At 41.9% G+C, this 16,237-nt stretch overlaps 1 protein-coding gene across 3 annotated transcripts in view; it reads right to left on the bottom strand.

Annotated features, from left to right (window-relative positions):
* Positions 1-16,031, bottom strand: part of LOC130109511 (serine/arginine-rich splicing factor 11-like) — a 36,205-nt gene extending 20,174 nt beyond the window's left edge. For 2 of the 3 annotated variants that reach the window (XM_056276437.1, XM_056276438.1), the window contains exons 1-3: positions 15,691-16,031; positions 14,611-14,744; positions 12,600-12,709 (exon numbers count right to left, since the gene is read on the bottom strand). In XM_056276437.1, coding sequence (XP_056132412.1) covers positions 12,600-12,709; positions 14,611-14,744; positions 15,691-15,812 — 366 coding nt within the window. In that variant the 5' untranslated portion in view covers positions 15,813-16,031. Of the gene's footprint in view, positions 1-12,599; positions 12,710-12,997; positions 13,119-14,610; positions 14,745-15,690 lie in introns of those variants that run through there. The other variant, XM_056276439.1, reaches the window with a different exon arrangement.
* Positions 16,032-16,237: the final 206 nt, after the last annotated feature.

The following is a 16,237-nucleotide window of genomic DNA, read 5'->3' as shown; positions in this document are numbered from 1 at the left end:
AAGCTTTCAGCTGTTGTTACCGATGGCAAACAGTCAATGCGAGGAAGACGCACTAGATTCGCCGGGCTCCTCCAACAGAGCGACATTGACTGTCCAATATTGCACTGCATCGTATGTCAGGTGGGTAACGTTACTGCTAGCTTACTATTAATATATGGTTATGAATGTGGGTTTTCTATGTGAGAATTTTTATCATAGGCTAAATCCTATTTCATTTTGATCTTACAAGGGACCCTCTTTTTTGATGAAGTGAGTGCCGATTATGGGGATTTACAGATGCACACTGAGATCAGTTGGATGAGCCGCAGGAAGTGCTTGGAGAGGTGTTTTTGTGCTGCGCACTGAAATCCCAGTGTTCTTGGAGGACCGCAATTGATGTGACTCAAGCGCTTACTGCAGTAAACTCAGGGGTACAGATTTTCTCTGCGACATGGCCTTCCTTGCGAATATTACCTCGCATCTTAATATGCAGTTGCAGGGAAGAGGCCAAACTGTGTCGGAGCTCTATGCACACATGAACGCATTTAAGCGTAAGTTAGCCTCATTCGAATAAGGCTTTTCATCTGACCATCCAAGTTTAGCACACTTTCCCACCTGTGAAATGTGCAGATGTCCCCAAATGTGAGAAAATATTTCTCAAGTGCAAAGCAGACAGAGACACTGCAGCAGCCGTTCAAGGAACACTTTCAAGATTTCCACGCCATGCAGCCACGAATTGCGTTGTTCACTGACCCCCTCTCTCCTACTGTCAGTGAGCAACCCCCAGAGTTGCAGCTTGAACTCTGCGAACTACGGTCAGACCACTGCTTTCAAGCAAAGCACAACGAGAGAGAAATTTCATTTTGGACACTACTACCCGAGTCCTGCTTTCCACTCATCTCATCATCAGCTGCTTCTCTGGGGTCAGGTCACAGTGGCAGCAAGCTAAGTATGGCACTCCAGCCATCCCTCTCCCCAGCAATGCCCTCCAGCTCCTCCTGGAGGATCCAAAGGTGTTCTCAGGCCATACTGGACACGTAATCCCTCCAGCCAGCTTTGAGTCTATCTCGGGGTCTCCTCCCAGTTGGACGTGCCCGAAAAACCGCCAAAGGAAGGGGCCCAGGAGGCATCTTGATCAGATGCCCGAACCACCTCAACTGGCTCCTTCCAACGTGAAGGAGCAGTGGCTCCACTCCGAGCTCCCTCCGGATGTCCGAGCTCCTCACCCTATTGCTAAAGCCTCCTACAGACTGTGCGATTTTAGCAATCCTATAAGTTTATTGCAAGCCACACTGTGCAATATAGATCTAATAAACTTGGGTACATCATCAAATTTGAAAGTTTGATGTATGCAGACTGTACAATAACACCTAATGAATTGCAGGCTACGACACAAGTCCATAAAAACGTCATCAACGTGCATGCCACATCAGCGTGCATAATCAATCTACGCCGCTGGTATAGCAACATGACGCCAAGCAGGAATTGAGTTCTTTCAATAGTTGCTGCAGCTCGTTTTGTTAAATCCATCACATTTGGGTCACAGATGCTAACTGTCTGTTTGCGTTTAGCGCCAGCAAAGATTCTGTGTTGCGTTGATCAGTGCGTCATTTCGTGCTGCATTTCTATTGGCTGGTAAGTAGACGTAGGTCATAACAGCAGTCACATTGTGAGATAGTCATCCTAAATTTCTGACAGTGTCATGACTTTTGTCCCCTTTTGTATCTGTTTAAGTGGAAGAGTACTGCTGGCGTCGTGTGCGGCTGCCGCTTCTCCCTCTCATGGCCCCCCCTTCCCATCCACCCTTGTATGTCTGTGTTATTTTTATCTGTTGTCTTGTTTCACCGCCATTTTTTGTAAAGCGACTTTGAGTGTTAGAAAAGCACTATATAAGTTTTATTTATTATCATTATTATTATTAAGATCGTAATAACGGCCATCTTTTTTACCTGTCTCACAGTGCGATGTAGGACCACTGTTTTGGAGCCACGACCAAAGATATCGCCACGTTTAGTCATCATTCCTCTGAGACGGCCCAAATCGCACAGTCTGTAGAAGGCTTAAGGCTGAGCCCAGACACCCTACGAAGGAAACTCATTTCAGCTGCTTGTATCTGCGATCTCATCCTTTTGGTCACTACCCAAAGCTCATGACCATAGGTGAGGGTTGGAACGAAGATTGACTGGTAAATCGAGAGCTTTGCCTTCCGTCTCAGCTCCCTGCTGATGCTGTACCAATCCACCTTTCCACTTTCATTTTCCACTCCTCAGGGATTTTGCAATGTCAATGGCCAGCATGTTTGGGAGCATTTACACCTGTGAGACCAGCTTCTCAACAATGAAGTACACCAAGTCAAAAGAGAGAAACAGGCTGACAGGTGAAACTGTTCCAGCTCATGCAGATTGGATGCACAAACATTGACATTCAGTCTATCAAGATCAAGATGGCTGCCGCAAGGCTTGCCCCGATTTCTGCTCTGCTGCTGTGTCTTGTACTTTTGTCTATGTTTTATGTCAGAAAACCATCATGTCTATGGAAATACAACCGTAAGGAGTTGCTGTACATCAGGAGGACTACATTTGGCAATTTGGGACTATCTGCCAACATTCCAGAGGATATATTGGTTGTAAAGAACACTGGATTGCCACCCTAGGGAAATACACCTAGCACAGGGAGACAGAGAACAGGTGTGCTTCTTCAGGTTCAGGAGACGGCCCTATCGGCCCCCACTACCAGCACTGGTTTTATCCAACGTGCGAGCCCTCAAAAATAAAATGGATGAACTTTTTTTTTTGAATAATCTTTTTATTTGGAGATGTTAACAGGTGCAAAATACAATAGGCATGAAATTAGACTATCTCCATTTTTCCTTTTTCTTTTACACGAACACCCCAACCACCCACCCTTCCCACCCACCAAAACATGGGGTGCACCCGCCTAGAGAAGCAGAAAAAGAAAATAAGATAATAACACATACACAGTAATAATAAAAGATACATTTACATGTGAAAGAGGTCACATTTAGCCATGTTCAATGTCACTGTGTACATACATATTCACAGTCATACATGCCTGCATCAGTCCAAGGCAGAAACAATTTCGATACAATTTAAATACAATATCCACAATATCCCTAGAATATACAATCCTTGGTAACTGGTATATAAGAAAAAAAATAAAGATATGGGGAAGGAAAAATAAATGAATATGTTTAAACACTTCTATTTGTGAAATGTTATATAGGCCTACACTAAATATCTTAGGTCATCAGGCAAAGTTTTTAGTTTGCTAAGATATGTCAAAATTGGACCCCAGATGGAGAAAAAATTGTCACTGGACCCCCTAAGAGTGTACTTAATCTTCTCTAACTGTATGAAATACATCAGATCACTCAACTACATAGACACTTTAGGTAGGTGTTTTTATTTCCAATGTAATAAAATTCTTCTGCGAGCAAGCAGTGTCGTGAAAGCAATGATGGGTTTATGGCTTTTCCTCATTATAGAGTGCTCCCCACCTGTGATTCCAAATATAGCTGCTACTGCATTGGGTTGGAAATCAATATCAAGTGCTTCCGACAGCGATTTAAAAACCATAGACCAGTAAGTTGTCAGAGCCCAGCATGACCAAAACATATGGGTTAAGTTGGCAGGGGTGTTATGGCACCTGTCACAACTTGTGTCTGAATTAGGGTAAATCTTAGCTAGTCTTGCTTTAGAAAAATTAGCACGATGTAGGACTTTGAACTGTATTATACTTAAGTCTTGCACAGGAAGTACTATCATTTACTTTTTGTAAAGCACAGTTCCAGTTGTCCTCATCCATGTCCTCTCCAAGCTCGGCTGCCCGTCTGCCCTAATCTTAGCAAGAGTTATGTTTTTAAGAGAAGCTATACAATCATGTATCCTTGAAATTAGTTCTTTAGAATTAAAAGGGATCTCTAGCATACCATCTAAACCTGAGACTGAAGATAAGTTTGGAAAGTTGGGGTCATGGCTCTGAAGGAAGTGGCGGACTTGAAAATATCGAAATAAGCTAGACCGAGGGAGCCCAAATTTGTGTGATAAGTCATCAAAGCTTGCAAATACACCGTTTATATACATATCTTTAAATTTAGAAATACCTTGTCTTTGCCAAAAAGAGAATGCAGAGTCTTCAAATTTAGAAATACCTTGTCTTTGCCGAAAAGAGAATGCAGAGTCTAATCTAGCTGGGGGGAAAAGTTGCTTATTGCATATAGGACTCATGCTAAGACTATGTTTGAACCCAAAGTTCCATCTAAATTGAAACCATATCATGACGTCTGGGTTGTTAGTAAAGTGTGTAATAGAAAGAGGAGAGCTGGAAGTGACCAGGGCTGTGAGAGATGATAAGATACAAGATGTAGCCTCAAAGTCACATCAGTCTGCATCTGGCAAGTGAAGCAAATACATAAGCTCAGGGGAAGGGGCAGTAGAGTACAGAGCATTCACTGTATCTATAGATTTAATGAGCTGGTCCCGTTTAAGCCTTTGCATCTTATTGAATCTAGCTGAATAGGACATAATTTCGCCCCTGATTACAGCTTTCAATGTTTCCCAAAGCAACAATGGGGAAATATCTTTTTTATTGAGTTCGATAGTCATCAATTTTTTTTAGATATCAATACACAAAAGGCTTTATCAGCCAATAAAGTTTTGTCTAATTTCCAAGGAGAGCGTTCCAAATTGTTAAGAGGAAATGTGATATCTAGTAACACAGGGGCATGACCTGATTCGATTATAGTCATATATTCAGTTTTAGTGACATAGGGGAGAAGCGTTCTATCAATGAAGAAATAGTCTATTCTACTATACGATTGATGAACTGGGGAAAAGAAGGAGAAGGACTGATTTTGTGGAAATAAGGAACACCAAGGGTCGACACCTCCTATCCGACCCATAAAGAGTGACAGTAATTTGGCTATTTTTGAAGGGGTTGTGGATTTAGGATTAGAACGGTCTAGTACTGGATTAATTACACAGTTCAGATCACCACCAAAGATCAATTGTTGTGAGTTCAAATCTGGTATTAATGACATGACTCTTTTTATAAATGTATCATCATCCCAATTTGGGGCGTAAACATTAACCAAAATGACCGGTTTGTGGAAAAGGAACCCAGACACCATAACATAGCGTCCCTGTGGATCTGAAATAACAGTGGATGCACTAAACTGAATTTTTTATGTATCAATATAGCTGTTCCACGTGTTCTGGAATTTAAATTCGAGTGAAACACATGTCCCACCCAACCTTTTCTTAGTCTGACTTGATCTTTAACTAACAGGTGAGTTTCTTGAAGAAATGCAATTTCACAATTTAAATATTTATGGTGATTGAATATTCTAGCTCTTTTTACAGGCCCGTTGAAACCTTTTACATTCCAGCTGATGAACCATACACCAGCCTTACTAGTTCTATTTTCCATATTTAGCCAGGAATGGTAGAGTAGCAGTGATGACAGTGACAAGATAAATAAGTGGTTGTAGTAGAATGCACAGCCTCATGAGTAACCTCTCTAAGAAAAACAAAAGAAAATACACATTGTAAAAAAAAAAACTAGGGGTGCCCCTTCCCATAACCCTGTCCCTCATCCCAAACACGAACGAAACTAAAAGTGAGCCTATACTTGTTCCTCTCTCTGAGGCAAGCTGCAGGCTACATAGCCCTATTCCCAAGTCCTTCCGGTAATACAACCTGACTCTTTCAACAAAGAAGGCTCCCAGCAATGAAATATTAAGAGCTTATCATACTCAAGGAAAAAAGTAAATTAAAGATTGAACCGAACAACATCTGTAGGCCAGGTGAACAATCAATATACGTATGAAGGCACCACCAATGATGGCAATACAAAAAAGAAAAGAAAAGAGAGAAAAAAGGGGGTAGACGACGTCTCTATAATGAGTAAGCTGAACAGAAATGAGTTAACGTAGCCCAGCAATAATACCATACCTTCAGTCCCAGGGCTGTTGAGAGGGTGAGTTCAAATGGTAAACATAGCCCTACCCATTTTCAAATCAGTCCAGGTAATCAACAGTCTCCAACCAGTGTGGGTCAAAACAGCCGTTTTGCTAGCCTACTTTTTAAGCTATCTTCTGATCGTAAAACTTCTGAGCTTCATCAGGGGAGTCAAAGGTGTGCTAGTCGTCTCCGTACATCACGCACAGCCGGGCCGGGTACAGTAAGTGGAACCACACGTTCTTTTGGTACAGAGCTTGTTTGATGCCGTTAAATGCGGCTTGCTTTTTAGCGAGTGCCGTGCTGAGGTCTTGATAAACCTTTATAACTGCTCCTTGGTACTTCAGCTCGTGATTCCTGGCCCAGCGCAATGCAGCTTCCTTCTGCTGGAATCTGGAAAAGCAAACCAGGAACATAAGGGGGGGGATGTTCCTCGGCCGGATTTGAAAGTCGGGGTCCGGTGTGCTCTCTCCAGCTCAGGCGGTGCAGAAAGAACATCAGGACCCATTATTTGCATCAGCATCTCCTACATGAACTTCACCGGATCTTTACCATCCTCACTGCCTTCAGGAATGTTCAGTACACGGAGATCGGCCCTCCGAGATTCTGGTTCTCGAGGTCGTCGATCCGGTCCTGCAAAGACAGGTTTTGGGTTCGGAGCGTTTTGATGGTGGACTCGGCTGCAGTTAAACGTTCAAAGTTGTTGCTGGTTACAGACTCCAGAGGTAAGGCGCTTTTGGAACGAGTTCACTGTCGCCTGCAAGGAGTCCAGTGAGGCTTGCAGGGGTTTAGTGGACTCTTGGATTAGGGAAGAAACAACATCCCTAAGTGACCACCTCTGCTTTTCGAATTCTGCAGACAGTTGATCCATGGAAATGAGCATATCAGCTGTGGTATCTCCGGTTTCTGTCGTTGTCGAAGGGTTGTTAGCAAACGCTGCTAGCTTCTCGACTGCATTCTTGGAAACGTTAGCATATGCACGGTTAGCATTAGCTGGAGTTTTGTCGACGCTACTTGCTGGTTTGGCACGTTTACAGTGGCTCATTTCGCAAAATATCGCTAAAGTAAGTCTTACGAGACCTTATTTGTCAAAGTCTCAAAGGAAAAGCTAGGTAAAACAAGTTTTGTCAAAAAGTAGACTGGGAGCCCTCAGCCATGCGTCCTCTACCTACATCGCATAACTGGAAGTCTCCAAAATGGATGAACTTTTGTCATCAACACAAACCGACATACTGCAGACTGCTCAGCCCTCTGCTTCACCAAGACATGGCTGGATCAATCGGTCCCTGATCAAGCGGTAACCCCCCCTGGCTTCACTATCTTCAGAGCTGACAGGTCAGTCAAACTATCTCACAAGTCAAAAGGCGGAGGCATTTGTCTCATGGTCAATCAGCGCTGGTGTAACAACACAACAATCCTTTGTCGCTACTGCACTTATGATACTGAATTCATCAGTTTGAAAAGCAGACCATATTGCCTTCCAAGAGAATTCGCTTCAATTGTAGTAGTTGCAGTTTACATTCCACGACAAGCTAACGCTAACACAGCCATTAGCAAACTGAAAACTCCAACCCTGACGCATCTGTCATCATGTTAGGTGATTTCAACCATATGAATCTTTCCCTTGAACTACCTAACTATGAGCAACAATACACTTTCCATAGCAGAGAAAACAAAACATTGGATCACTGCTACATCTCAATTTCAAATGCTTACTGTGCATTCCCGAGGGCTCCACTGGGGAAGTCAGACCACACTTTGTTACTCCTCATCACAAAATACAGAAAAAAGCTTAAATCCATCAAGAAAACATCAAAATCTGTCAGGTCCTGGTCTGTGGATGCCATTGAAACACTTCAAGGGTGTTTTGAATGCACTATCTGGGATATATTTAGAGCAGCTTGTGACTCCCTCGATGAACTCACTGACACAGTGACGTCATACATCAAGTTCTGTGAGGAAATGTGCATCCCTACCAAAACCGTGACATTGTACGTCAATAAAAAAAAAAAAACCTGGTTGGCCAAAGAATTACGTCTCCTACACAAAGAAAACTGGGCATACAAAAACGGAAACAGGGATCAGTACAGAACAGCCAAGTATAAGCTGCATGCTGCAATAAGAAAAGCAAAGTCCAGCTACGCAACAAAACACAAACAACAATTCTCTTCCAGTAACGCCAGAGCAATATGGAAAAAACTTAAGGAAATGACAGATTACAAAAAAACGCCCCTGCTCCCCTCCAGATAATGACCATAACCTCTCAGATAAATTAAATTAGTCATATGCAAGCCTTGAAAAACCTATTCCACCAGCCATCCCCCCTACTCCTACTCCAATGCCACCCTTCTGCATCCAGGAGGATGAGGAGAGCAACATTCAAGAAGCTGAACATTAGGAAAGCAGCCGGGCCAGACGGCATCAGTCCTGCTTTGTTGAGCCATTGTGTAGCACAATTGGCCCCAATATTTTACACCATATTTAACACCTCTCTAAGTCAATGTACAGTCCCACAGTGCTTCATACTTTCTACCATCATTCCTGTGCCAAAGTCCTCAAAGATCACCTGCCTCAATTACTTCAGACCAGTTGCCCTAACATCTGTGGTCATGAAAGCATTTAAGCGCAACATTTTGTCACACTTGAAATCTTGCACCTCCCCAATGATGGACCCATATCAATTTGCCTATCAAGCCAACCGGTCTGTTGAAAATGCAGTTAGCATAGCCTTACACCATGCCCTGCAACACCTGGAATCAGCAAACACCTACGCACGCATCCTGTTCACAGACTTTAGTTCCGCCTTCAACTCCATCAACCCACTCAAACTCTTTACCATACTCTTGGATATGAACATTGACCCAGCCATATGCCACTGGATTCGGAGCTTCCTGTGGAACAGGCCACAGAGAGTGAAGGTTAATAACCTACCCTTTTACCCTCAGTACAGGTGCTCCTCAGGGCTGTGTTCTCTCCCCGTCTCTTCTCACTTTACACCACCCACTTTACATCCACGGATAGCTATGCGAAAATTATAAAATAGGCAGACGACACAACCATTGTAGGCCTCATCTCCAACAATGATGAAACCCAGTACCGCACTGAAGTAGACCAAGCTGTCACTTGGTGCGCAAACAACAATCTTCTGCTTAATACAGCCAAAACCCAAGAACTCATTATTGACTTCCGAGCATGCCAAATCCTAAAACACCCATACAAATGAATGGAGACCCCATCACCACCACCGACTCGTTTACATTCCTTGGAACATACATCAGCAATAACCTGAAGCGGAAAATTAACACGGAACACATCATTGCAAAAGCTCAACGACTTTAGTTTCTGAGGCAGCTTAAAAAATACCGGGTTAAACATCAACTGCTCGTTCCGTTTTATTCATTATAGTCCATCATAATATCTTCTATTACAGTATGGTACAGCGGCACAGACAGTCAAACATGGAAAAAACTGCAGCGGATTGTCAACAAGGCATCCAAAATCATAGGCAACCCACTCCATTCAGTTGAATCTCTACATACTAACCAGATTGTTGAGCGAACAAGGAAGATCATCTCTGACGCCACACATCATGCTCATGACCTCTTCCAGCTCCTTCCCTCAGGGAGGTGCTACAGGTCACTGTCCACTAAGACTAAATGCTTCACAGTTTTTTTCCCCTAGCCATAAGGACTCTGAATTCCTCCCTATAGTCCCTTCCTCACATACCATTGGCATAAACACCGCCATTCACCTAACTGTTATACGTGATATGTTTATTGCTGTTATTGTGTAACTGTATTGTTCGTGACAATACGTGGAGTGTCTGTTGTTGTCCATGTATGTATTGTGCTGCAGAGTTTAAAGTGTACCAAAAACAAATTCCACCGGCTTTGGTCATGTGGCTAATAAAACAATCCATCTATGTATCTATTGTACGCCAGCAGCAGAGGCCACAGGTATCTCATTAAGAACTTCATACTGATCCACCTGTGGGTGAGTTTCAATGGCTTCATCCGTGTATGAATGTGTGTGAACGGGTGACTGTGAGGCATACATTGTAAAACAGCACTTTGAGTGGTTGGTAGACTAGAAAAGCCCTATATAAAGTGCAGCCCATTTGCCATTTTGAGCTAAATGCATGTTTATTTGAAACATGTCATGGAATGGAACTGCAGAGTAGAAATACACTACAAACATTAATATTAGTTGTTGCACTTAGTGTGAATGTTAACTTTTGTACCATTATTGAATGATGATTTTTGAGACCCCATTGTACTGAAATAATGGTATATCACTCAGGAATGTGAGGAATGTGTTTTGTTTCTGAGTTAAGCTCATTAAATAGAAATGTTGGTATAATAAACTTTGATTGTCAGTATATATTTTATTCTTTTCCTTAAACTAGAGGGTATCATTAGTTAATTGAGTGATGGGGTTACAGTATCCCATTGGTGGAAGTGCACGGCCACAATCTGGCCCTCTGATAGTGAGGAAAAATTTTTTGTGGCCCTCTCTATAATCAAAGTTGCCCATCCCTGTCTTACATAATAAATTAAATGTTAAATCACAGAAAGTTGAATCAGTTCATCTGGACTCGTTTATTGACAGAAAAGTTTCATCACTCATCTAAGTGACCTCTTTGTCTCCATTGCATATGAAACGATCATGAAACCGATTGTTTTCGGTCGTTATGCCACTGTATTGTTTATAGGAGTGGGGATACCTGCAGTCAGTTGAGACTGAAGAGGTCACTTAGATGAGTGATGAAACGTTTCTCTCAATAACTGTTGTGTCCAGATGAACTGATTCAACTTTGTGGTTTTCTTACCTGGATTATTGAGAATGCATAAAGACTTTGACTGTTAAAAGTTCTGATTCAACAACCAGTTGAATGATTTTGCGTGAGCCAATAACCAAAATATCAATTCAAGTCTGACCGTTGTCACAGTTCATTTAAAAACAGCAGTGTATCTTTGCCTCTAGCCACCTCCATATTAGTAGTGTTGCTTTTTAAAATGTCCTGCTTCGCCTGCCTGGTGTCAGCAGTTTCTTCATTGTCACCTTTTATTTTCTTACTTAAAGTGGCAGGTAACTGAGCTCAAATCTGTGTTTTGGGATACCCATACCCCAGGAAAACATATCAGTAACCACCCAGCCAATTCTGTATGATTAAAAATGTTGCGAAGTATATAAAACAAAGCTTCAAAAACGTGTAAAAATCTGCAGCATCCACTGGTTTCAGACTCTTGGGGCGTGGCACCAAAGGGAAGACGGCGACGTCACCAAGGAAGCCGGCCAAAAATTCAAGAAAGGAAAACGGGAAAAATACCCAAAAACGGTCTAACTCCGCAAATCAGTTCTATACATGGTTCAACACATTTTAACATGTCAACAGCAATACATCTCCCACATTTATAAAGTATTTTGAAGCAAATCTGTCAATTTGGTTACCCTGCTCTTTAAGTAAGTTCTTTAACACTAGAACAACCAAAGCCGTCATTTTGACGGTTTTGGATTTTCAAATTTAATAACTTTGCACAAAAAAAAAAGATACAGACCTGCCGCTCCACGAATGCTCCTAACACTGCATATATCTGCACAAAAGAAGTTATAAGATCTACATAAAACGACCACGAGCGGTCAAAAAGACCGTTTGTAATTTGCACATGATGGTGTGCGTCATGTCACTATTTATGGCGTGTGTTGGTCGCATAATTTCCTTCATGAAGTTCATTGCTCTGTCCTAGAAACACACTAGCATTCTCCAGTGCAGAGTAATAGTCTAAACTTGATTTTTGATTATTGTCAACATGTCTGGTTACAGACGCTGTTACAGCCGCACCATGACTACCACCGAGGCATCGCAGTATTTACAAGTGTTGGACAGCAGCCATTTTAAATTGTTTTAAAAATAGTATCAAAGTTGTTAAAATGTTAATCTTGGTGTCAGACGTTTCTTAACAGACACATTACACTAACATATGTAATGCATTAATATCTCAATTGGGTATTTATCTTGAAAACCGTGATCTTGACAACCCGTGGGCCTTTATTCTGACGGCCCATGGTCGTTCTAGTAGTTTTTAAGTTTCAGTCGTTGTTGGGGACTGTTTCAATGGTTAGTTTCAGTTCTTTTTTTAAATTTCACGTTTTATAGACCTTGTTACGTTTGTTAGATTAGCAATATGTATTTTCCATTTTATTTTTCAGATAATATTTTCACTTTTTAAATTTTGCTGTTCAAGTTCGACCATGTCTCTCTGAAGTTTAAATTGTTTAAAAATAGTATTATACTTGTTAAAATGTTAATTTTGGTGTCAGTCGTTTCCCAACAGACATACTAACATATGTAATGCATTAATATCTCAATTGGGTATTTATCTTGACAGAATATAGAGTTTAAAAACCGGCATCGTTTTGACAGCCCATGTTCGTTTTAGGTATGAGTGAAATCCCGGTCGTTCTAGTGTTAAATGCAAAGGATCACTGAGACAAGAGCAATTCCATCACCAAGGAAACTCCCAGTATTGATACGGTGTCAGCCTTGGGCACAATGTCAAAGACCCTTGATTTTCCTGGACAAATGTTCAGATTGGTGAGATAGCCAGCTTTGGTTTTGAAGACATAAATACAAACACTTACTGAAGCTAATGGATTGGGTGTCGGGAGGAGCCCTCCCCCAGGCATCATTCCCGCCACAGCATTGGCTGGGGCCAGCAGTGACAGAGCTTTTGATTCATCGGGGATAACTCCTGGAGAAGAACAAGGAAATCAGTGCAGGTTCCCATTCAACATTCACCACACTCAGACAAGACTCACAGACAAGCCACCTCACTAACTACCCTTACCACAAGAGATATGTGGCAAAAATAAATAAATAAATAAACAAACAGAAGAAAAAACATTACATTGTACTTTTTGTCTTGTCTGAAAAGGTTGATCCCTATCTCTCTTTTCTTCAAATTATGATTGTAGGACTAGCAGTTATGATTTCATTTTCACAATACACATTGTGGTCAACACTGCCAAGATTTTATCACCTGTACTTGTTTTTTAAGTCATGAACCAAACGTAAGCAAGCACAGCCGGCTGTCCAGTGGGGTGTGCTGTCAACTTTTCATTAGATGTTTTATGAACAAGCGACTCACGTCGGCTGCTTCGCTATAAAGCACACAAAAACATCGAGATACAGAAAACAAGATTCATAATTTGGGAGTAGACAGTGAGGTACAATTAATCACTTATGAGGCGTCACTTACCGTCACCAGTAAAATAACAGAAAAGGATCGAGTCACGTTCCCTTTTCTGGGCTTTTGCTGGTGGCTATTTAATACACGCTCATCGCAACACTTACACGGCGGGTACTTACAGTACAAATACAGTACAGCTAGTTTTTAGTTGACAGTAATGTGCTAAAAACAGCAAACATTTCAGAAACACTGAACAGGTTCTGTCAAATAAGGGTGACTGCCAGCAAAAGCCCTGATAGAAGCATGAATAATGGGCCCTATGAGAAAGAAATTAACCTCAGAACTAAACTTAAAAGGGACATTTTTTTTACAGGGGCAGTGATCCATGGTTGTGCAATCTGAAAGTAGGCTAGTTTTGAATCTGATAAGTTTCATTTTTATGGGGAGAGAGAAAGAGAGACACACACTCACGCACATACACACACAACAGAAAAGACACTTGAGAAACAGGATAAGGCTGCAGGAGACAAAACTGTTGGTGGCATTTTCAGCAGGGCCTGGTATATAGGGCTGGCTGAACCAGGAAAAACAACTGTAAAACACAACAACAAAAGAAACACCACCGTTAACGTGAGATTCACTCAACCCTTTCAGAGTCATGTGTGGAAAGGACTGATTTTGATAGGCATTTCACTGCAACGTCAGGCAGAGCCTTAAGACAGACTATTTTTACCTCCAATGTTAGTTAAAATTTGGGAACAGAGATGCACAGTGTACAGAATTAATACATCTGGGGCAAGATAAAGCCAAAAACACTTAGGCATGAGCGTTTACGGTCTTCCAGTGTATCTACTGGAAATGACTACCGATCGTGAAAATACACACCTTCCAAATCTGTTCTAGCATGCATAAGTCATCAGCTCATCTACCTTGCATGCTTTGTGTTTGGTACATGCCCACTGACTGACAGATCAAAAAAAAAAAAATCTTTCAAATCAACTAATCTCAGATTTGATGAGAGGTGAGTGCCCTGATAACTAATTTTGCTAAGAGTCACTGTGTGGCTAATCTTTTAATGAAAAGACGCCTTGAAAAGAGAGGAAAAGGTTAACATTTTACTACAGAGCAACAGTGAGAAGGGGCTTGTGAGCCTGGTGCCATAATTTTTTCTAATCTCCTGGTGGCAGCAGAGGACCGCTTACAGCCAGCAAGGAAGGGGGTCTCTGCAAATGACTACGGAAACCACAACACAAATAACAGAGAGAGAAGTTTACAAAAAACACCTGATTGCAAAACATGGGCACATATCAACCCTAAACTGCCAAACACAGCAAAGCATTTCTTAGCCAGAATCACTCATAATTACTCTGATAAGTGTTTGCAATTCTATCAAATAAACCTTTGCAGTTTAGTGCATGTTTATATGCAGCGACTAATGAGAAATAAATGAAACAGGGACCCACCTTCAGCAAATGGAACAACAATCAAGGCTCGGTCCACAAAGACGGTGTTCGTCAGGTGCTGGGACACTCCGACCGACTCAGGCTCATGGAACTTTACAAAACAGACACGTGAAGTCACAGGCAAGGGAGAGTCACTGGAAAAAAATACAAATATGTTGTGCAAAGAATACAAACAGGGACCCAAGACATACCTTCAAGTGGGATACCAGGGAAGGGTAAGGATCATCTCTCTGGTTATCTTTTTCAATAAATGCAAGCAAAAACTTCTCCAGCTACTCACTGGAATTGTGCTCTCACCTTAAAGTAAAATTTAAATCACTCAAACCACTTGGAAACTGGCTCAGACACCTCTATATACCAGCCTTCCTTGCAACTAGTTGCATATGAGTTACTAGAAAGTGTGATTATTTTATTTTTGCATTCACTATGGCTCTCGATAATGCCAAATGACTGAAGTGCGAAACATCATAGTCAAACTCCAACTCAATAGCAGTGTTCTAAAAACAGTTGCCAGGTGTAATTTTATGTATTAAAATTAGACAAAGGGAACACCCTTTAATTAGGAGACTACAACGCCTCTACAACATGTGCAAAAGAGGAACATCTGGGATGAAGGGAAGTGCATTAAAACGGTTAAATTTAATTCCCGTAACGCAGAACTCATCGAGGGGAGAATGTAACTTTAATTATTAATCACATGGCCAAAACAAAAGTCATTTCACACTTTCTATTTTAGCCTGTGACGTGTAGAGAACAAACAGACCCTGATTTGACTGGCGCTGCTGCTGCTTACATGCGCCAAAGCAGCAGCGGAAGGCCGCAAAAAAAAAAGGCCAGGCGGGCCGCGTACACCAACATTTTCTTTTCTTTAGCTTTTAATGATAAATTTCTGACTTCTGAGCCTTTATCTGACAGGAAACAGACAGACGGTAAAATGGGTTAAGAGAGTGACAGGGGTCACGCAGCAAAAAGTTCCGTGCCGGATCTGAACCCGGGTCGCTGTGATCGGGGCCTTATCCGCCATGGTGCGGAACCACTTTGACGGCCTTTAAGAAATGCGTGTATATGTGAAGTACTCACTCCGGAGGGAAGAGTTTGAGCTCTTCGATGTTCCCCAAGAAGCCGAACAGAGTCCTCATCTGCTCTGAGGAGGCACTCGGCGACACGTTGGTCACCTGGACCACACTCGTACTGGAGTTCATCCTTAGCAAGCTAGCTAGCTAGCAATTTTCTGCTAGCGGTGTTGCGTTAGCTTAATTCTAACACGGAGACGATTTAGCTAAGCTATGAAATGGTTTGATATTTTATCACGGCTTTAAGAAACGCTGGACGTCAGAAAAACTCACAAACGGACATCTTTCTGAATCGATACTGGGCGGCCAGAAGCCGAAACCACGAGCACGTACAAACAATGCCGCGGTCGGTGGTGTCGTAAAAAAAAAAAAGAAGCGCCCGGGTTCCGGAAGTAAAAGTCCCGTTTTTATTCTTCTTCATTCTCTTTTTAGGTTTATTGGCGGACGGCAAACAACAATTCAGTGCATTATCGCTACCAGCTGGAATGGAGTGTGGACCAGAATGTCTACGTCAAAAAAAAAAAAAAAAAAAAAACAACCCTCATATCTTCTCA

Source organism: Lampris incognitus, chromosome 3 (assembly GCF_029633865.1).
Source record: "Lampris incognitus isolate fLamInc1 chromosome 3, fLamInc1.hap2, whole genome shotgun sequence".
Taxonomy (NCBI): domain Eukaryota; kingdom Metazoa; phylum Chordata; class Actinopteri; order Lampriformes; family Lampridae; genus Lampris; species Lampris incognitus.
The sequence above is the reverse complement of the archived record's forward strand: the minus strand, read 5'-3'. Positions and strand labels throughout refer to the sequence as shown.